The sequence below is a fragment of the Notamacropus eugenii genome, chromosome 2 (assembly GCF_028372415.1).
Source record: "Notamacropus eugenii isolate mMacEug1 chromosome 2, mMacEug1.pri_v2, whole genome shotgun sequence".
Lineage (NCBI taxonomy): Eukaryota > Metazoa > Chordata > Mammalia > Diprotodontia > Macropodidae > Notamacropus > Notamacropus eugenii.
The window spans coordinates 247,299,617-247,323,060 of NC_092873.1; the positions used below are offsets into that span (position 1 = coordinate 247,299,617).

General features: G+C 38.8%; 1 protein-coding gene across 4 annotated transcripts in view; it reads right to left on the reverse strand.

Annotated features, from left to right (window-relative positions):
• Positions 1-23,444, reverse strand: part of CNKSR3 (CNKSR family member 3) — a 107,972-nt gene that overhangs the window by 41,159 nt on the left and 43,369 nt on the right. Inside the window, exons 1-2 of one of the 4 annotated variants that reach the window (XM_072643744.1) lie at positions 17,698-18,519; positions 13,352-13,515 (exon numbers count right to left, since the gene is read on the reverse strand). Coding sequence is in view for 2 of the 4 variants with exons in the window: in XM_072643740.1 (XP_072499841.1) it covers positions 13,352-13,515; positions 17,043-17,103 (225 nt within the window). In the remaining 2 variants the exon portion in view is untranslated. Of the gene's footprint in view, positions 1-13,351; positions 13,516-17,042; positions 17,617-17,688; positions 18,520-23,444 lie in introns of those variants that run through there. The other 3 variants (XM_072643743.1, XM_072643740.1, XM_072643741.1) reach the window with 3 other exon arrangements.

The window sequence follows — 23,444 nt, forward strand, 5'->3', positions numbered from 1 at the left end:
TAAAGTGATGGGAGTGGAAGGTTGGGGATGCAGTGGTTGAGGAGAAAAGCCAACCAAAGTGTGGTTAGAGAAACATAAGGAAAAAGAGAAAAAATGTATCATGGAAATCAACTGGAGAAAGAGTATCCAGAAAGGCAAAGTGTGCAGATTTGATTTTAAAAAGGTCCTTGGTAACCTTGAGAAAGACAGTGAAAGTGAATATTCCATGGGGCTTCTTAAACTATGAGTCTCAACCCCATATGGGGTCAAGAAAAAATTCTGAATGCACAATAATCAAAAATTAATTCAAAAATCAAACTTGTAATGAATCCAAGGTGTTTCTGGCAGCACTTAACCATATCGCATCATGCAATTTCACTGCAGCCTTGGTTCTGAACACACAGCACGAGCACTTTACATTCTGCACGCTCTCATGCCATGCAACACTAAGGAATGTTGCCAAAAAGGAAAAACGGATTGCAAATGGAAAAAGTTTAAGTCCTGATGGGACTTTAAAAGATTATATCCTAAATACTTTTAGAATTATAGAATGCTAAGAGATGAAAATGACCTTAAAGATATTCTATTCTCCCCCTCATCTCCATTTTACAAATAAAGTAATTGAGACAAGAACCTTCTTAATGTAACTTACCCAAGGTCACTCAACTAGTTAGTGGCCTAGAGAGATCTAGACTCCAAGTTTGTCTCCTACAATCTGGTAACTATTACACTATCTTGAAAAATTTTGGCTGAAAAGGGCTAAATTGATTCCCTCTATTCCTTCCCACACTTCCATTCCCCTCCCCACATTTTCACTAAATACTTGCTACTGATCTAAATTGAAGGTACAGTAAACCCCCAGAAACAGACATTGTTGAGTTTCACTAACTTGGAATGTTAGTAATGGAGCTCTTTATCTTTTCCACAAAATATACAATGTTTATGATATTCAAAGCACAATCCAACCAAATACAAGTTGTTAGCAAAGATTCTTACTGTCCAGAACATGAGGGGAAAAGCAATGAACCTGAACCAGCAAACATATTAATAAAGCTACGCTGACTAGTCAATTACTTTAGAAAGTCAATGACAGAGCATTACAACAAAGCCAAGGACTGGTTAGTCTCAAGATGACTTATGGAATCATGTAAAGGTCTTCCATGACTGTTAGCAGAAACCATCCTGCTAAATCTTAAATTTGTACTTGATAATAAATTATCATTATCTCAAACATCTCTATGTTCCTGAAAATGAATAGGTCTTTCTCAGTATTTTTTCCACAAGGGAATAAATTAGCACCTCTAGATTTCTCATCATTTTTGATAGCCAGTACCCCATTTTGGACATCCCATAGGTTACTTAGGGGGAGAAGAGAGGAAGGTATGATTTTACCAATATAGGAAACTCCATTTGAAGAAACCACCCTCAGATGAGCAATCTTCGTGCAATTTAGTCTTATGGTATTGCACGCTGCCTCTTCTGTTGTGCAAATCTCATGAACTATTTGTGAATGTTGCATCCCCAACTACAGAGAGGAAGCTGAAGTCAGAAGACTTAAGTTCAAATCCTGTCTCATACATTTAATAATTTTGTGACCTTGGGCAAGTAACTTCTTTCTCAGTTGCAGTTTCCTTAATTTCTAAAAGTGAGGGAGTTGGGCTTTATGGCCTCTAAAGTCCTATCCATCTCTGAATCTATGTCCCAAGATCTTTTTATATTCCATGAGGGTAAGGATCTGTTTCATCTCAGCACTGTTCTCTGAAGATAGCAGTTGTTTGAGGAACAGGTTCAATGGATAGACTGTTGGGTCTGGAGACAGGAAAACATGAGTTCAAATCCAGACTCAGATACTGTCTAGCTCTATAACCCTGGACAACTCATTTAGCCTCCATCTGCCTCAGTTTCCTCAACTGTAAAATGAAGATAATGATAGCACCTACCTCTCAGGATTATTGTGAGGATCAAATGAGATATTTGTAAAGTATTTAGCATCATTCTTGGAACATGGGAGGTGCTTACCAAATGCTTTTCACTTCCCCTTAAACCGAAGGGCAGAATCTTTTTCTTGAGTGGGTGAATGACTTCTATGTTTGTTTCGCTTCCATAAAGAATAAATGAACCTTAAATGACATGGGAACTATGGCCCAGAATGAGTTGTAAAGTGACCCCAAAGTAAAAAATACAGAAGTCTGGAGTCATATGTTGTACTTGCGTGAAAAAAGATCAATGAGAAAAAGATCAATGGAGAAAAAAAGGCACTGATTCTGGACTCAGAAGACCTAGATTTAAATCATACTTCGAACATCTATCTACTAGTGTGACCTTAGGCAAATCATTTAATCTTCTTGGACCCTGATCTCCATATGTGCAACACAAAGAGGTTGGACTAGATGGATCCTAAAATCCTTTCCAGCTTAAAATCCATGATCCTATGGCTCCAATAAGGCCCTTATTTAATGGGATCAAGAACCTTTGAAAGGAAGGCTAATGATTTGTCTATTTAGGCAAATTTAAAAACATTTAATCATCTTGTTGGGAGAACACTATAATCTCTATCCCCAATTTTACCTTGCCCTAATTAGATTCTACTGTAAAGATGAGGCAGACAAAAATCTGGAGCATGAAACTTAAAGGGACTGAAACAGGTTTGCTTGAAGGAGCCTTATTTTTTTAAAAAAAATTTGCATTTCTATAGTTTTTCACTTTTTGAAGCAAGTTTACATTATCTTCTCTTATTCTAATATCCTTCAGCTTGAAAGTTAATTCCTTAAAACAAAAGACACTTTTCTTTGTGAGCATAAAGCAAACGTAATGACAGGATAACTGTAAGACCACCTATTATTCCCTCTGACTGTTAGCAGAAACCATCCTGCATCTTAAATTTGTACTTGATAATAAATGATCATTATCTCAAACATCTAATGGCCTGCTCATTTGAGACCTCCCACTTCTGTTATCACCATGCAAACAGACTTGGGGAATTATCATTCTTTGAATTTTGACCGTGGAACTTCAGCTACGCCATAGTCACACACGTTTCACAGTAGGCAGATATACAGAAGGCCTGGTCGTCTCACTATAAATCCATATTACCTAGCTGTGATAGGACCAATATCTACCCCCCACTCCCAACATGGGTTAAGAAAAGATGACAAAGCTAGGATTTGACTGGTCCAGGGTGAGTCAAGCCCCAATCTGTGCCTCCCTTGAGGCTGCTTCCTGGTAGTGTCCTCTGGTTGTACTAACATGGCTTGCTTCCTGGTCACTCATAGTTATTAAAGGTCCCATCCACACAGGTTGGGACCATTTAGACTAGGTGGAGAGATGAAGGCCACTGCAGTCATCTCACCTTACTGACCAGACAGATTTCCATGTAGAGAAGAAAGAGGTCCTCAGGCTTTAGAACCTCTACTGTATCCTTGCTGCATATCTTTGTTAAATAATTCTCCTTTTGTTAATTGTGTAACGACCTATGAGTGCCTCATTTGGTCCCCATGCTGAATTTGTCAAAACAGTGTGCCAGTCTACCCCTAACACAAACCTTAACTGGCAAACTTCTACTTGTTCTCCAACAGACTATCATGCCATTCCTCTCTTTTAAAGCAATGTCACCGTCACACCTCTCTTTCAGGAGATGAGTTTGCCTCCTTCTTTACTTAGCTCTGTCCTCTTCCCATTCCACACCCCAATAATTACTCATCCTGGCCTTGGCTCCAATCTCCAAGGAAGGGTTGGTCCTCCACTTTGCCAAACAACTTCTGTCTTCCACTTTTAGCTCCAGGAGCTTGTCCCATCAATCACTACTTGTCTAATCACTCTCAGTCTCACTTTATCTACAAACTCCTAACTCACTGCCCAGATCTCCCTATTCTTTAAAATTTTAAGATTAGAAAAACCCAAAACATTAGTCTGGCCCTGTAATCTCCTTAAGCTATAAACTTGTATCCTCCCTCTGAGTTCTAAGTTTCTTTTAAAAAAGAAAAACAAGTCTATCTACACTCTTCTCCTACTACCCACACTTCTGAACTCCCTAGAATCTGACTTCAGAACGCACCACTCTGCTGAACACAACTCTCTGCAAAATAATCGATTTCTAAACTTCTAAGTCAAATGAACTTTGTCCTCAACCCATCTGACTTCTCTGCTGTTTAAGATACTACCATCTCTTCTTGTCCTCCCTACTCTCTCTTTTCACTGTCTGTGAAACTGTTCTCTCCTGATTCTTATCCTATCCAAATGTTCCTTTTCAGTATCCCCTGTGGGATTACTTATCCTTTTTACTTTAAGGGCAGATGTCCAGAGGCCCATCTCCTCTTATCTATACTTGCTCCCTTCTTGAGTTCATAAGCTTCCCCTGAATCCAATATTCGTTTCTCTCTCCCTCTTCCATTTTCTCCCATAACTCCTCCTCCCCTCCACACACACACATCCCAACCTATTCCCTACACAAAAGCCCATCTAGCTTTATTTGTATAATGTGTCATCTTCCCTTTCACCCAGCTTTGCAGCCTCAGAGTCATCCTTGACTCTTTCCCTAATATCTTATAGGGATTGTCAAGTTTTGTCAATTCTCCCTTCCATTCTATATCTCATTTTTGTCTCCTCTCTACTCACAAAGCCAGCACTTTAGTGTGGGTCTTCAGCATCTCCTCTGTCTATATTAGTATTATATTAATTCCTATTATCAGTATTATGTTGTTGTTCAGGCACGTCTGACTTAATGTGGGGTCTTCTTGGCAAAGATAATGGAGTGGTTTGCCATTCCTCCCCCAGCTCACTTTACAGATGAGAAACTAAGGCAAACAGGGTTAAATAACTCACCCAGGATCACACAGCTAGTAAATATCTGAGACCAGATTAGAACTCACAAAGATAAGTCTTCCTGATTCCAAGCCAAGTGTTCTGAGCACTGTGTCACCTAAGTGCCCCATTAGTATTAGAGTTGTACCTAAACTAACATCCTTGCTTCTAATTTCTACTCTTTCCCATATACCTTCTATATATCTGACAAAATAAGGCACAAAGCTATCCATGTCCTTTGTCTGCTAAAAACCCTACAATGCCTATTGACTCTATAATAAAATATAAACTTGTCAGATTGGCTTAAAGCTCTCTAAAATCCAACTCCAATATACCTTTCTAGACTTATTACACTCTACCTGCTATACTCCTACTCCATATACTACATTCCAGCTACTAGATACCCCCCAAACTCCAATTTCCTCTTCTGCCTCTGTGTATTTGCACAGGATAAATCCCCATGTGTGGGATATTCTATCTCTTCCTCTGTGCTGCTAAAAAAAAACCCTTATGTTAAAAGCTTAGCTCACCTCCTATATTATCTACAAAGCTGTCTCTGATCTTCTCAATTATTTCAGCTCACTCTCCCTGCTCATACTGTCCTTTATTTATGATTATGGGTGCATATTTTATCTCCCTACTTGCCAGTAAGTTCCTTGGGTGTAAGGGCCTTTTTGTTTTGGTCTTTGTATCCCAGCACCTATCAAAGTCCCTTGCTCAGAACAAGCTTTCCTTAGTAATTAAGCTGATGTACAAGAATCTACCTTAGTATGTAGTATGAGGAATGTCAAAGTACAAGCTGATAAATTACATGGATTCCACAGTTCAACAAACAGGGTTAAGTCTGTCTATCAGTTCTAATATGTTTCATTCCCAGACGGACCAGCTACCTCTTAGCCCAACTTCTAAGGAAACTTTTCTAGGCAGAGTTCAAGCATAACATCTGGCACTAAATCAAAAATAAATTTTTATGTCAAATGTGAGCTTCTGAATCTGGTTCCCCCTGGATTATGCCCTAACAACCCTTAATTAAGGTCCTTTGTGTAGCTCTTCCCTGGCTAGATCACAAGAGATTTCACCTTTTCTTTTCCTCTAGCTTTGAGCTTCATCAGACTTTTAAGGGATTCTTCTTAATCTCCCTTTCTAAAGTCTCGATAAACTATTTTACTCATGACAACCCACTACAAAACTTCTGTTCATCATTGGTCCTCCAGTTAGTTACTTGTTTTCATCCTAAACATTTCCAAGGCATTATAAAATTCACATCCATAAAACTTCTAATTGCCTATTACAGCCATAAAATGACCTGTCTATATTACTTCAGTGTACTACCGAGGCAAACATGGCCAAATGGAGAGCTGGCCTCAGCATTAGGTAAGACCTGGGTCAAGTGGCACTCCTGATATGTACTGTTTGTGTGACAAGGGGCAAGTTCCTAAATCTCAGAAATGCTCTGAAGGACTCTCCTAAAACTTTAAGTTGCAGATAAAAGGCTCATCTCTATTAAAGGCAAGTTTCCTCATCAAGGAAATTTCTACTAGAATGGAATCACAGATGCACATCAATCGATCAACAAGTCTTTATTATGCCTACTATGCGGGAGCAAGTTTTTTGAGGGGGAAAAAAAACATTCCCTACTCAAAAAGTTTGCTTTCGAACAAAGACAGCAACTGCATATAAAAATATTGAAAGCATAAAGTGAATACAAATGAAAAACAAACTAGTTTGGGAGGGAGGGCATTAACAATTGGCTGGCTCAGGAAAGCTTTCACCTTCAAGGTCAAGAAGATTCAATCAAGTATTTACTATTTATTACGTGCCAGGCAGTGAGTTAGGTGCTATAGATACTGATACTAGCACCACCCCCACTACCACTACTACTACTACTAGCTAACGTTTATACAGCACTTACTCTGTGCCTGGATAGCACAATACTAAGCACTTTACAATTATTTTATTTGATCCTCACACCACTCCTGGGAGGTAGGTGCTGCTATTATCTTCATTTTACAGATGGGGAAACTGAGGCATACAGGGGGTCTTCCTGATGCCAGGCCTAGCACTCTACCCATTTTGCCACCTAACTGCCCAAAAGTACAAAGAATAAAACAATCTCTATTCACAACGTGCTTAGGTTCTAATGAGGAAGGTAACAGTTACAGATAAAATACATACATAGATATAAGTTAAATAAATGCAAATATATACAAAGTAGTTAAACATAAGGTAGTTGGGGGATGGAAGTCACTAGCATTTAGATAGATCAAGAAAGGCATTCATGCAGAAAATGGTGTTTGGGCTATATATTTAAGGAAGAAAGTGATTTTGAGAAGGAGGTAAGGAGGGAGTGGGTTCCAGGCATGGTGGACAGCCACTACAAAGGCACAGGGATGGCAGATGGAGTTTTGTGTGTGAGGAACAAAGAAGGCCACCCAGGCTGGCCATCACAGAATGCTGGAAAGAGAGTTATGTACACTGAGATTATAAAGAAAGGCTGGATTCCAAGTGTGTTGGTGTAGCAGCAAGCACCCTGACACATCCAGGATAGCCAGCTAGCACAGGTTCTTAGATCTGCTCTTCTAAAAGGAAAGCAATTTTTGAGGGGTCAGCAACCTTCTTTAATCACATATACCAACAGAGAAAATACTAACGGAGGAAATAAAGACCAACAGATAGGGCTTTTAACTGTCTGACCATAAGAAATACATACATCACAGATCAACAAACAGATCCAATTGTATGATCATTACATACACACATTACCTGAGAGAGAAGAACTGACACCTGGGTTTTCAAAGCTGGGGATGAGGGAAGAGGGAGTGGCTCCTTAACAGCTAAGGAGTCTCATCTGGTCATATCACATGAACCTTCTTCCAAAGAGTAAGCCCTCAAAGCAAAGCATGTATACACCTTTCAGCATCAGAGGGCATCAGACCCTCCTGACCTAGTGCCTCATTAATTAACAAAAGGTGTGGGCCTTCCTACAAAATAAGCCTCCCCTAATCAAGCTTCCCTTAATGGGCTTCACCTAAGGGCCTATTAATGAGGGGGGAAGATCTTTCACTCACATAGTTGAGCTCTAAAAGCTGAACAGATATTTGTATTTGATCCTAAAGGCAGTAGGGAGACAATGAAGTTGGCTGAAGAGGAGAGTTCCACAGTTTCATATGCATTGCTTTGGCAGCAGTGTGTAGAATGGATTCTTGGGAAGACTTGAGGCAGGGTGATGAACTAGGAAACTTGTAACAGTCTAGTCAGGAAGTGAGTGGGGCCTGAACCAAGGTGGTAGCTATAGAAACAAAGAGAAGGGGTCAGATACAGGAGAAGTCATACAAGGGAAAACAGAAAGGCATGGTAACTGATTGGCTATGAGAGTAAGGAGTCACGAATAATGACATGGTTTGCAGTCTGGGAAAGGATAGTAAGTAGTGCCTTCAATACAACTGGGAAGGTGGAAGGTTGGGGAGAGGGGGGGAGGAGGGAGATAATTACTTCAGTTTTGGACTTGTGGAGTTTGAAATGTTTCCAAGACATCTAGCTTGAAATGTCCAATAGGCAATCAGTGATATGGGACAAAGCTCAAGGGAGTGGTTGGGGCTGGAGATAGACATATCTGTGAGTTATCTACATAAACATGATAGCTTAACCGATGAGAGTCGAGTGGTTGCCAACAAGAGTCAATCACAGTTGCTAGAGGGAGGGTTAGGAGGTGGGAGAGTGGAGAGGGAGAGAGAGGAAGAGGGAAAAAAAGGGGAGGGAGAGGTGAGGGGAAGAAGAGGGGGAGAGAGGGAAAGATAGAGGAAAGAGGTAAGGAAGGGAGAAAGAGGGGGAGGAAGGAAGGAAGAAAGAAAGGAAGAGAAAAAGAGTGAGAAAGAGAGGGAGAAAGGGAGAGAAATCTAGGACAGAATCTTGGGTTCCAACCATAGTTAGGGTAGGGCTATATGGATATAGTTAGGCTATATGGATAAGGAGATGGTGAAGGAGCAGTCAGGTAAGTAAGATATTTGCTGGAAAGAAGGGTTATTCATCATCCTGATTTCCATGTGGTTACTCCCTCAACCTCATCAACAAAAACAACAAATGTCCCACACACTAAAAGACTATTCATGAATTCCTGGTGGACGAAAAACATCCATCACTTGGAAAACAACTTTTGAATAATGAAGTGATTCTCCAAATTTAGCTAAGCTTGTCCTCAGCAGGCCCATATCCTCAAAAGTCTTTCTGGTTAGCTGGCATAACCCTCAAGAATTCAGAGTTTCAAGTAGTATTAAATAAGATAACATGAGTTGCAATTCACTGAATCATGGCATGATAGATTTTAGATTTTAGAGAAGGAAGGGACTGAAGAGGTCTGTGAGTCCAGCTTCTGTATTTTATAGATGAGAAAACTGAGGCCCAGAGCAGGTTAAGTGACTTGCCTAGAGTTGCAAATGTCATAAGTATCTGGGACAGAATTCAAACCTAAATCTTCCTGAGTCCCACCCACATTCCACCCACCCTTCACTACTCCATGTTGCCATTGATGTACCAACAGAGCTAAAGGCTTCCTAACACAAAAGAGAGGAAATGCTATTTAAGTTAGGACTGAATTAAGAATATTAAAAAGAAAATAGATGAATGCCATGGCAAAAAAAAAAAAAAGGCATTCCATCACTGATTAAAAATGGAACAATTATTCTTATAAAAGTCCAGTTTAATCTGAAACCAAAGACTCCAAACAGTCTCGCCACCCCCCCACCCCAAGCACTTGATTTCAGCTACACCACATGAAGTTTCTGTCTAATGCATTAACTGGAACTCTGCTGCAGAAAGCATTTCCAGAAATGGGTCTGAGGTCAAAACTTTGTCTACTAAGGAAATTAGGAGGAAATTGTAGGAGATAAAGCATAGCTTTGGGATCTGGCATGTCTCCAGTTTTGTTCATTCTATTCTAATATTTTAAGAGGTAAGGGAGAGGAGAAGAAAAAAGAATGCCCTGAGGTAGCTGTCACATCCATTATTTCACTTAATGTACAGACTGTGTGCTCACAGGACTGCCCATCCTTCCTTTCATTTCTTGGTGCATCAGACAAATAGTATTCCAGGCTAATTTATCTGTCCTTCCTTTGACACCATAAATGAAAAAGACAACCCAAATTTGAGAAATTTAAATGAAGATTTTACTAGATCACATTATAAGGTAATTTCTTCAGTCTGTATTTTTTTTTAAATCCTTCCCATACCCCAGCTAAAAGTAATATCCCTTCTTTGAAAATAATAGCATCTGATTTGAATGTGTGGTAAGTGGCAGGACTCTTATAGAACACACACACACATAGGAAAGCAAAGTTTTTAAACATTCAGACACACAACCATGTCTAAGGTGAGTGTTAACAATACTGATGGAGAAAACAGACCCCATAATGTCCCCTGAAGGTCACAAAGTGAATCACTGTCAGTGAGAATTAAAATTCAAAGATTTTGACTCCCAAACCAACACTCAAATCACTTGGCTACAGTGTCTCCCTCGTGGCAGCTCATTTATCAACTACAAATAAATTCACCATTTTTTTTTCCTAAACAAGGGCAGTGCATTTCAGAGGGGAAGACGGGATTCTGTCCATTTTAAGAATGCAGACAATGCAGCAAGTGTTACATAATCAATGGAACTTAGACCAGCCATGGCAAAATAATCGAGAGAGCATTCTTTCCCACCATTCTCCGTGATGTAATCGTATACACTTCTGGCACCACTTCCCGGCATTACAAACACAGTTTGAATGCTCTCAAATTTGTCCGAACCAGGACTTTTAAAGAAATCACATCCATAACATGACATTGTCAAAGGCAACTTTGATTCCACACTCAACGGAACCATTTATATGTGAAATACTCCTACATATATTAATGTGATGGAATATTTGCTGCCACAGCTATGAAGTCTACAAGGAAGTACAGGAAACTGCTCAAGGTGATGCTGGGGAAAAAATTCAAAGAACCAGAGCTATAGTTTGTTATCAAATAAACACCAATTATTCTTTGAAATATCTGATTGTGAACTAGAAGGCAAAGACATCTTTTGCTTTTCTTTGCATCCTTCGCTATCTAGGAGGGAAGCTAGGTGGCACAGCAGATAGAGTGCTAGACGTGGAGTCAAAAAGATCTGAATTAATAAATCTGGTCTCTGACACTAACTAGCTGTGTAACCTTGGGTTAGTAAGTCACTTAAACTTCATCTGACTCAGTTTCTTCAACTGTAAAATGGAAATAATAATAGCACCTACCTCCCAAGGTTGTTGTAAGGATCAAATGAGTTAATTAAGATTTATAAAGCACTTAGCAGAGTACCTGGCACATATTAGGAGCTTATGAAATGCTCACTTCCTTTCCCAATGTTTAGCACAGTACCTGGCCGCATCGTAGGTGTCTAAAAATGTTTGTTGACTTGTCTTTAAAGGCAGGAAAAACAGAGGCAAAGGTGGAACTTCAATAAGGCCAGGAACAGTCAAAAAACACTTTTTTTGCTTGTTAATTATTTGACTCTCTCTCTTAAAGGCTAAGGAGGTTTCTTTTGGCATATTTATTTGATTGTGTTCTTAGAAGGTGGTGGTAAAAAAAAATTTAAATGCTTCCTCACAAATGTAATTACAAATTTAGTGGAAAAACAAAAATGTGATTAGTTTTAATTCACTAGTTTTAGGACTGGACAAAATCAGGTAATACGCAGGTAAGGCTGAGATTTCTTCATTTTCTACCACTTCAGCGATCAAGAGATGCAAAAACCAACCAAGTAACAAGAAATCATTATTAAGTGACTATATTATTCTTTTTTGTCGTTTTTCAATTGTGTCTTACTCTTCATGACCTCATCTGGGGTTTTCTTGGCAATGATACTGAAGGAGTTCATCATTTCATTCTCCAGCTCATTTTACCAATGAGGAAACTGAATAGGGTTAAGAAATTCGTCCAATGTCACGGAACTATAACAAGTGTCTGAGGTAAGAACTGAACTCAGGTCCTTCTTGACTCCAGGTCTAGCACCCTATCCACTGAGCCACCTAGCTGCCCAATATTATTGTTAAAGTTCAGTTAATATCAAAAAACCTTTTTAAAAAGTAAATTACTTTGATGTTTGTAGTGCTAGGTATTTTTAAATTCACTACTTTGACCATTTTTGTGGATTATATAAAGTTTTTGATGTTATTGTCTTCATTATCAAAAAGCAATGTGACATATTAAGATGGTTATTCCACCAACAAGATACTCCATGTTCTAGCTCCCAGCATTTTCTCTGGCTGTTCCCAATGCTCACTTTCCTCCCCTCCAACAACTGACTTCCCTAGCTTCCTTTAAGACCCAACAAAACTCCCACCTTCTACAGAAAGTCTTCCATAACCCCTGTTAATTCCAGTGCCTTCCCTCTCTTAATTATTTCCTATTTATCCTGAATATACCTTGCTTGGTATATATTTGTTTGCAAGCTGTCTCCCCCAATAGAGCGTAAGGTCTTTGAGAGCAGGGGTTGTCTTTTATCCCTTTTTGTATCCCCAGCTCTTAGCATGGTACCTGACATACAGCAGATGCTTAACAAATGCTGGCTGATTGAAGGCCAGTTATAGAGTCAGTTAGACCTGAGAGTATGTACCTCTGGTACATACTAGCTGTAAAACCATGAGCAAAACATTTAACTTTGCCCCAGGTAACTAAGATTATAAATTGCTGATTAGGTAATAATGGTGGTAGTCTCCCCAGACTAATGAAGTCAACACCTCAAGGACTCCCTCCAGAATTCCCCATACTACATATTAAAAATGTGGCCACTTCAAAGAGCTTAGGTTTTGGGCTCTCCATAGATCACTGGAGTTGAAGTCAGAAAAGCAGGGCTCAAATCTCAGTTCTGACCACTAACCTTGGTGACTGGCATGAGATGACTTACATATTTTTGGCCCCAGTTTCTACATCTGTACAACAGAGAGGAGTGATTTCCAAGGTCCCTTTCCAGTAGGAAATTATAAAATATCAAATAGCAACTATTGTCTGCTAGTCCATTAAACATCCATGCCAGAAAGACACCTACACAAAAATAAAGACTCATTGCTACTTTTCTACTCTATGTTAGTCAAGAAAATATGAATTTACCGCCAAGAAACAATTCATTTGCAGTGCATAGAGAACTGGGCCTGCAGTTTCAAAAACCTGAGTTCAAATGTGACCTCAGACATTTACCAGCTACTTGACCCTAGGCAAGTCAATTAATCTCAGTTTCCTCAACTGTAAAACAGATATAATAACAGTACCTATCTCCTCAAGCTGTTGTGAGGATCAAATGGAATATTGGTAAAAAGCACTTATCACAGTGCCTGCCACAAAGTAGGTACCATGTAAATTCCTATTCCCTTCTCTCTCTTTCCCTTCCCCCTTTATAAACTATTTCCTTGGCATAAGCCAAGCTTCAGATAGGGAAAAGATGGTAGATCTGGTTTTGGAAGAACAAAAATTATAGTCCTATGGGTTTTTTTTTTCCCCAAAATATTTCTATTTGTAGATATGTGTGTGTGCGCGCATGTATGTTTTAAACAAGGTAACTAACCAATGCACAGAGAAGATCCACAGCCTCCAATACAAGTTCCTGGTGTCCAATTCGGGTGACACCCAGTTCCTCGAGATCCTGGTGGGAAATCTGCAAGAGCTGTTCACCATTAATTTTCTCCCGTTCAAATTTATGGACATACTGCTGGAGACAATCATCCAACCCTATCAAAAGAAACAGAGAATCATTAGAAATCTCTTCATTCACATTTCCATACTAATAAATCAAGCTAATGATCACTAATTACACTGCTGCCATTCTAAATTTTCATCTGTTTGCCATATTCATTCTACGGAATTTTCTGGAAAACAATTTGTTCAAGAGCAGGGATTTGGAAGGTAGCTTTTTAAAATTGAATTTAAGAATTCTAAGCCCTGAAGGGCTGGAACAGGATCACTGGAATCCTGTTCTATATAAATTTCCAACTCATCCTGCCAATTCCTGTTTTAAATAGATAATAAAGCTGAGGGGTCAGGAAGATTAGGAGACCTGTCCAAGGGTCATCTCTAGGTAGTAAATGGCAGAGGCAATTGGGTAGTACAATGGAAAAAGCACTGACTGGAGAAAGGAAGACCTGAGTTCAAATCCAGCTTCAAACACTAACTTTTTGTGTTACCCTGGGCTGGTCACTGTAATGATATGGGAATTTGAAGATCTTCTCTGATCTTTAATAGGCAGATGTGACCTGCTCTGAGCTTTGGCCCAGGCCACAGCCTGAGTCACATGGAGATGATGGTGGGGGGAGCTTGCCAAATGGGTGGAACAGGAAGACAGAGTGAGGTAGAACAGAGAGAGAGAGAGAGAGAGAGAGAGAGAGAGAGAGAGAGAGAGAGAGAAGCAAAGCAGAGCAGCTAGCATGAGTGAGAGAGGGAATGACTGTGCCTAAGGGAGCTTGTTTGTGGGAAGGTCTGACAGAGAGAAGGCTTGGGGATGGCCCTGCTCCCTTTATTGGCAATGTGTACAAGTTCTGTTGTATTACCATGGTGGAATTGGCTTTTATCATGAATAAATATCTTGGTTTCGTCTTTGAGGAAGAGAGTGTATATTTTGCAAATTTACCCTGAAAATACGCCTGCCTATCCATAGCGGCTACTGTGGGTATCACATTGGTAGTCAACTTGCTGCTTCAGCTTCCTCAGATATAAAATAGGAATAATAATAGTACCTACCTCCCAGGCTCATTGTGGAGGCCAAATACTATCTGTAAAGTATTTTGCAAATCTACCTCATGTAATTGCTAACTATTATTGTTATGATTATTAAGGAGACAATTTGAATCCTGGTTCACTGGCCCTCCTCAGTCCTCTCCCTCTCCCACAATCACATGCTAAATAAGATATTAATAGTAAGGAACAAGTCACCAAGCATTTATTAAGCATCTGCAATGTGATATAAAGAAAGGCAAAAGACTCTCTATCCTCAAGAACTCACAATCTAATAGGGGAGACAATAGGCAGTCATATACAAACAAGATATATACTTCATAAATTGGAGATGATCACAAAGAGAAGACACTAGCTTTCAGAGAGATCAAGGAAGGTTTCTGTAGAAGGTGGAATTTTAGCCAACATTTGAAGGAAGCCAAGAGGTAGAGATGAGAAGAGGAGACATTCCAAGCAGGGGCTGGGGGCAGCCAGTGAAAAGGTATGGAGATGGGAGATGCATTGATTTCTAAAAAGTTTCAAGTAGGCAAATGCAAAGAATTAGTCTCCCCAAGGCAATAACAACACACATATTCCCAGCACGAGCTACTTATAAAGCAGCATTTTTAAAGTTAATATTATTAGTTTAAGGGAAATTTTAACTCTAGCATAAGACAGTAACACAGTGAATAAAGATCTGTCCTTGGGATCAAAAGACTTGATTTCAAATCCTACTTGTGTCACCCATTAGTGCTATGAGCAGAAAAAAGTCATTTAGCTTCCCAAACCCCTTCTCTCATGTTTGTGAAGAAAGTAACTTTACAAAAGTCAGAGCAAGCATAATATTATCAAGAGAGCAAGCAAGCTGTGCCCTGAACTTGGCATAACAACAATCCTTTGTGCTTATCCTCTGGATGATCTCAGCCCCAGCAAAATCACATAATTATTGTCATGCTTTAACCAGCACCAGGTGTTCTCTGAGCTTGGACAAGCACCAGGCAAGTACCCCTGTTCTCATCATGAAGCCCTGCTACGAATCAAACTTGTCCCATTGTTGCAGGGCTACAGCTCACTGTATAGCCACATCTTAACAAATATTAAGATCTCCCTACAGTGTCTCAGCTTCTCCCACAAGGGGTGGGGTCCTGGCAAGAATCCCTTGACTTAAACAAGGTAAATATGTCCTCAACAGAACTGGGTCTTAAAAGTTTATCGCCAACATGGAAATAACCTATAAAAATTCTTCTTGAATTATCTTCCTAAGTAGCCCTTTAATTATATAATTCTTGCAAAGAAAAATAGATGTTAAAGGAGAATTATGAAGTGTAACTTTAGCAGAGGACCTTAGAGAGAAGGCTAGCTTACAGGAAAATAAAGGAGAAGTTACAGTAAATGTACTAATGTGAATTGAGTCTGGAGTTAAAGAAACTTTCCCATGACAAGAAAGGTCACATGATAAATTTTTGTTTAATTCAGAATAAGCATATGGATTAACTAATTGGTTATTAGACATAGTAATAGAAACAATACCGGTTTCTCTCATATCTACATTAGATGTGATCAGAATCACGGTTTGAAGGAACCTTGCAGAAGATCAATTCCAACTACCTAATTTTGTAGAATGGAAAAGGAAATGGCAAACCATTCCAGTATCGATGCCAAGAAAACCCCAAATGGGGTCATATAGGGCCAGAAATAACTTAACAAAACAATTTTGTAGAAGAAGAAACGAAGGTATGAGGAAGGGAACTGTTTTGCCCAAAATCACATAGGTTAGCTGATGACAGACTTAAAAGAATCAGTTTCCAAATTACTATCTTGTTCAATGCCTTTTTACTGACACCGTACAGCTTCTTTAAAAAAATACCCAAACCAACCAACAAAAAAATCAACTTGAACTTAATGCATCATAGAGGTACTTTTATGGCAACAACAAACTGGAAGCAAAGAACAGGAGACAAAAGCAAAATCGATAAGCATTTCCTAACTGCTTACTTTTAAATGGTCATGTTAATTTTAATAGCATATAGTGTTACTTTATAGTATAAAATTATATTCTGCAGTACCAAACTAAAATTTTACTGAATGAGAGGAAATGGCTTAATCCTTATAATTCTTCAGCTAAAGATACAGGGTCAGTTTTATACCAAAATGGAAATACCTTTAAAATTCTTTGGAGAAGAAAAAAAAGCAATTTGGCTACAATTTATACGAGTCAGCGAAGCCTGAAAACTAGTGAATTAAAACCAACCACATTCCCATTCTTGCATTCCCCATCAAATGAGTAATGGCAAAAGAAACTGTGGTGCACGAACATAATGGAATTATTTCTGCCCCAAAACAACAATGTAAAGGAAAAATTCAGAGAAACGTGGGAAGACTTATACCAGTTAACAAAAGCAGTTAAAAAAGCAGAATCAGGAAAACAGTATGCACAATGACTACAAGGTAAACAAAAACTGAACACTGTCTTAAGTATAATGACCAAACTTGGCCTCAGAAAAGAGTTGCACACACACACACACACACACACACACACACACACACACCTCTTTGCTGAGGAACACTGTATATGTTGTCAGGCATGGTAGATGTGTTGGTACAATGCATGGGACAAAACAGGCACTCAAGAGAGTTTAATGGCTATGAGGTCACAATGTACTTGCAAGCTCTTAGCGCTCACCATTGGGAAGCATACCTGACCGAGGACACAGCAAATTATCATATCCCTGTAATCATATATCATTTCCAAAGCAGAGAAATGGGGGCCTGCAATATCATCCACACAAATGTCTCCAGTAAGACTTCTGTGACTCAGGAAAAGGGCTCTGTGTAGTTTATAAATTATACACCTCCCAACAAATCACCTGATATGGTTTCCCACTTGAGTAGCTAGCGATAAGTCGGGTTAACAAAAGATGGTGATATCAACACTTTGATGTTCAGTTATCTCCAGTCTCAAGATTAAAGCGGGTCATTTCCACGCAAAGTGAAACTCAAGTTAAACGATAAGCAAAACTGTGAGTTGGTTATGTTTGTTTTTTTTTTTTTTAACGGATCTCCAGCCCTTGATAGATGGCATTCTTACCCTTTATTAAAATCCATTTTCAACTTGGTTATTAATAAGCAAACAACAACAACAAAAAAGGCTAGCTTACAGGAAAATAAAGAAGAAGTTACAGTAAATGTACTAACGTGAAATACCTGGAGTTTTTCCTCTTCTCTCAAGTATAAAGCTGACATCAGATAACTAACTAGGCCACAACCAGACAACAGGTCTGCCCCTTAACTAACTGGAAACTAGTATCTAGACTCCACGTCTTCAACCTTCAGTTGTCTGGTATGTGCAGTACATAGAACTATGACATAGCTAAGGCTCAGCCTATCAGATGCTCTTTAAAGTCCCTTCTTCTATTACCCATAGAGCAGGCACACAGCCTTGGGATCCTGTTTCACATCTCGTACCTGAATGTCAAAGCCTTATCTATTTTCCCACCACTCTACAGAAAACTTTTGACTGAATTTTTTTAACTGAGGGTACTCCTCCTACCCAATTTAGATATTTTATGACCCAATGTGGTAACAACAAATAGAAGCAAATAGACACCTGTCTCATTGAATCCCTTTGAATTTTTAAGACTTAAGAGCATTGTTTTCTATTTTTAGAAGCCTCTGACAGTCACACGAGTAAAGTCAACTCTTGATTCTCTATGCTTAAGCATGGCATGCAAAGACAGTGATGAAACCCCAAACTCAGTGATATTTGCCTTTTGGGTGTGTTTTATTTCATTATTACTCTAACATGTTAGTTGTTATGGAAAATCATAATATTTAGGACCATATAATCAAGTCACATTGTAAAGAGACAACTGAAGAAGAAAGCTTTGCCAACTCTCCCTGTCACCTCCCATAGCTCCTGGTGACCCCTTCCATGCTTGGAATGAAAAGGATTGTCTCTGATATTGAGACCCAAATCTCTTCCTTTAGCATTTCACAGCAATCTATATGCCTAAATAAGAGTAAAATAGAAGTAACAGAATATTTACATTAAGGAGCTTAATTATTCAGAGTGGAAACTAATTTAAGAAAAGGAAAACAAGGTTTATTCCAATCAGGGAATTTCCCCTGATTAATGAATTTTAATCTGGATATCTCAAAATAAGATTATTTGGGGAGATGGTATGACATAATAGAAAACTGAACATAGGCTGGACTTGAAATGAGCAAATCTGCCTTCTAGCTGGGATATTCTAGCTACATGAATGATTGTGGAAAAGTCATTTCAGTTCTTTAGGGCCATTTTCTTCTCCATCAGGAAAAGGGGCAAAATGTTGCTTCCCTTTCCTACTCTGGAGGGTGACTGTGGACTCTAAACCATACAATAAGTTTTTATTTTATATACAACTTATATTTTTATTTACATACAACTTATGTATTTTATTTACAACTTATAGCTATGAAGAAAATAGCTTAGGCTCTAATTGACCGTGCTATGTGTTGGGTATACTATGCTAACATGGCTTGGGCTCTACCTTACTGACTTGGGCTCTAACTACTCTAACTATTGGATCAGTCAAGCAACATTTATTAAGCTCTTACTAAGTGTCAGGCATTGTGTTGAGTAATTGTATGCCGTGCTAAAAATTTGTTTTGGTTGCAAAATGCCTAGTTCTGTTGAGAACCCAGGTTATTAAAGAGTATTGTCTCATTTACCCAGAAAGAACATTAGAAATGCCTGTAAGCAAATACAGTGACACTGCATGCCTACAGTGTAAAAAGGAGCTGAGAAGCTTGTTTTGAAAATAAAGAAGAACTAAGTGAAACCTGAAAATTTCACAGAACCTGATTATTATTCTGGAAGACAAGGGACAAAAGATGAATTGAGCTGGGTGTGATTCCAGTAAGTAGCAAGGAAAGGTCAAAGTGGTATTCAATATCTGCTAACTTGTAATACTTCATTGCTAACAGTGAATTGGCTGGGCAACAGTGTAATCTTTATTTTCTACACACACTTTGCTTTTATTATGGAAATGTCTAGTTTACCTTTTAAAAATAAATTTAATTCCTTTTTTGATCGTCTAAAGGAAGCCCTGCTGAGTTGATTATAGAACCCTATTTTCTCTAGTTTTTTTGAGGCCAAAGACAGTTTAACCTCCACATGAATGTAGCACAACTAAACCTTTGATGTCAATTACTGGATATAAAAACAAAGCACCAACCTACCCCTCCTTATAGCCTACCTAAAAAGCTCACACTTGGACAGATCCACAGGTAAAAACAATTAGGAAATTAATTAGCTGTGACTTCACTGACATTTATAGTTTCGAGGCTCATTATATATATCAAAGTAAGACCTTTCTTGATTACAACTGTGAACAGGTGAGGATGATGGCTGAACCTGATTTTCCCTTACAGGAAGTAGAGTCTAATTCCTTGCAATTTTACTATGTTTGAATTTTTATAACCCATTAACTTCGTCTTGGTTTACTGAGATTTTTCCTCTAACAGGCAACAGTCAAGAAACCAAATCTATATCTGCATTAAGAACAATGTCCTTTTCAGTCATGTCCTAGGAGAGGTACAATTCACTTCAACCGCCTACACCTTCCTCTACAGTGCCATACAATGATTACAGCCATTAAGAATGTTTTTGATAAGGTACAGAAAAATTCCAAATCAACGAAGATATGGAACATAAATGAATGTGTTCTTTCTTACTATTGCAATAAAGTGGACTCTTACTGTTTCCTGGGGCCAGGTTTCTGGTCTTCCAGTTGGTTCTATGTTACCCCATTTCTTTCCAGTTATTTTCTTAGGTAAACAGTAAGCAGAGCCATGGCCACAAAACCAGATGTCTGAGTACTTTCTGCCATAATATCTCCCCAGAAATACAAATAATCCCCATACCAGAAATTCAGGAATTGTTTAAATACACTTAGCTCGCTGCTCTCTTTACCATTCCCTCCACTCACACCCACACCACCAAAATGACATAACCATTAGCTATTTTCATATTTCTAGTATGAAAAGCAAAGAAATCTAGGCCCAAAGAACTGACACTTCTCCAATCAAGAATGCAGAAAGTGAGGTGTCAATACTCCCAGCACACCTAAAACAACTGTGTCTGTGGGACAAGAAGGCACCTAATCACATGGGGGCTAAAGTAAGATCATTGAGGCTTACCAAAATGATTCATTCTTCCTTGGATTCCTGGCCTCCCAACATTCAGGGGATAGGATTTCCATATCAAGACCAAAAAAACAAACCAACAAAAAAGAAACCATTCTAGAATAACTAATCTTGCTTCTTTATAAGAAGTTATCTCAACTACACAGTGAAGGGAAATGTTCTTTTAAATATCTTTTGTGGACTGTGTGGTAAACAGAAGCAAAAGAATGTTACAACTAACTACAGTAAATGGAAACTGAATTGTAATTCACATGCTAAAGAAAACTCATCTAGACAGTCTTGAATGGCAAACAAAATTATAAACAACAGATTTAAGGTTAAAATTTCTTAGTAGTGGCAACACACTGAGCAAAACCCAGAAAGTTTTCCTCTTTCCTCAAAACAATCATTGTTTTTCATTTGTTTGGTTGCGTTCAACTCTATGTGACCCCATGGACTCCACGGGGTTTTCTTGGCAAAGATACTGGAGTGGTCTGCCATTTCCTTCTCCAGTATATCTCCATTTTACAGCAAACGGGAGTTAAGTGATTTGCCCATAAGTGACAGCTATTATTCCTCTTATCATCAATGATTTCTGTGACCTGAGCTGTACTGGACTTCAGAAATTAGCCAATATTCGACTTCTGGGGAGGTATCCTCAAAAAGCAACAGCTCTTTGTTGGATGCCACCTTCCAAGCTGGTTTTCTGTTTGTATTGTTTTTTTACACTGCATGAATGAACAACACATAGCTTGAAATATAACTTCAAAACAGCAGATCTACAAGATGTTCTCTGGCTGGGATAATTTAACTTAAGGAAGTAAAAATAGTAGAGATGCTACAAACAACTCAAGGACTCAACCAAAAGAACAGAAATCAGATGAATTCTGGCCCTCCCAAGAAATTTCTGAATTTCTGAGTAATGCATCCCAGCTGAAACTTCAACCAGGAAGCTTTGGACTGCCAAAGTGGTGGTGCTTTTTAACGTTTCGCATCTTCTGTATGGCTTGGAACCTCTTTAAGAAGAGACTTGTTTCTCCTCTACCTGAAAAGACGTCACAAATGCCACAGTGATACGAAGGGATGAGAAAAAGAACAAAATGCCTGGGTATTTGTATCTGAACGGTGCCCAGACACAGCATCCATGGGCAACTGAGACTTCACTAGGTCTTTCACCAACAGCCAGAAAGGGAGGCCTTCTTTATCAATTCTGGCTGACCATGGCATCAGCTCTAGTATCAGCAAAGTATTTGAAATTCTGGTTTCTCACATTTTCTTGACTGATGAAGTACATGGAAAACTTTTTTCTTTAATGGTTCAGTAGATGCCAGTATAAACTCTGACCTCCCAGCATTACACTGAGAATCTCCGCATGATCTTCCTGAGTTGGTCATACTGATTATTTTGGTCCTCTACCTCCTTTCCCCAGCCAACTTCAAACTTGGAGGATCCATATGCTTCATTGCATCACCCTCACCACTCCTCTTCCAATTATAATTAAAACCTCAGAGAAAAATCATTTTTAAGCCTGTGCCAGTACAGAATCTTAAAGTTCTAGTATCTATCTAGTATCTATAGTTACAGTATCAATCAACTGACATAAATGGTAATGATTAGCAAAGTGTGACAAGGATTAATTTGGAAAATATGCAAAGGGTCCGCTGTAAAGAAGTGAACATGGAGTCTTCAGTACTGCTAGAGTGGAAATTCAAGAAATCTGAATCTTATGCTTGGCTCAGCTACCAGCTGCCTATTGTGACTCAGACCAAATCATTTTCCTTACAGTCCATTTCCTCCATCTACGAAGGAGGCAAGCATACCTACCTACCTAATCCTTAAGGAATTAAACAAGAATTTCATTCCAGTAGAAAGAAAGCTCTTTGAAGGCAAGGGCTATGTTTTATCCTTGTGTCCCCAGTTCCTAGTACATTGCCTTGCACAAAGGAGTTCAATAAATGATTGCTGAATGAAGAATAACATGTTTACAGATCTTATTGAGCTACTTGCAAGATAAGAAAAACACAAGCAATAATATTTACGATGCCTTCTGCTATTTCATATTTTAAAATATGCATCCAAAAACAAAACAAACTTCTTAGAGATGGAAGGACTTGTAAGTAAATGACTGGATCTGTAAGTCACTAATAGTTCGATGCTGATTTAGAAGGAGTTCTCTAACGGAGTGTTCCAGGGATCTGTTGTTGGCACTGTGTGGATCAATATTTTAATTATTGGGATTAAGGCATAGAAGACTGGGAGGGGCATTTAGCACACTGAACTGCTGAGTGAAAACAAAAACATCTAGAAACAGCTGTTCTTAACCTGGAGACTGTGAAATGTGTTTTTTTTTATTTTGTGTGCATGTGTGTGTGTGTGTGTGCATATTTTATACACACACTTGTAAATACAGTTGTAATATTATGTATTTTATTTCATGCATTTAAGCTTCATCAAACTGCCAATAGAGTGGTATCCATGGCACACAAAAAAGTTAAGACACCTTAAACTAGAATGACAACCTGAATTAAATGTCTTGACTTGTGAGTGAACTAGATTTAAGTGAGGCAGAGTTGCTTGAGGTCTTTCGACTTCACTCTCTCTTCCAGTCACTAAAGTCCAGTGGCCAGACAAAAGTCTGGGCAAAAGCCCAGCATGCAGTGAATGACTTTGGTGTTTTTGATGTCTGACCAAACTTTAAAAACTCCACAGTGCCTATTTCAGCGGCCTTCCTGGCCACTGAAACAAATTGTTCTCATCCACCCATCCTGCCTGGGGATATCTTC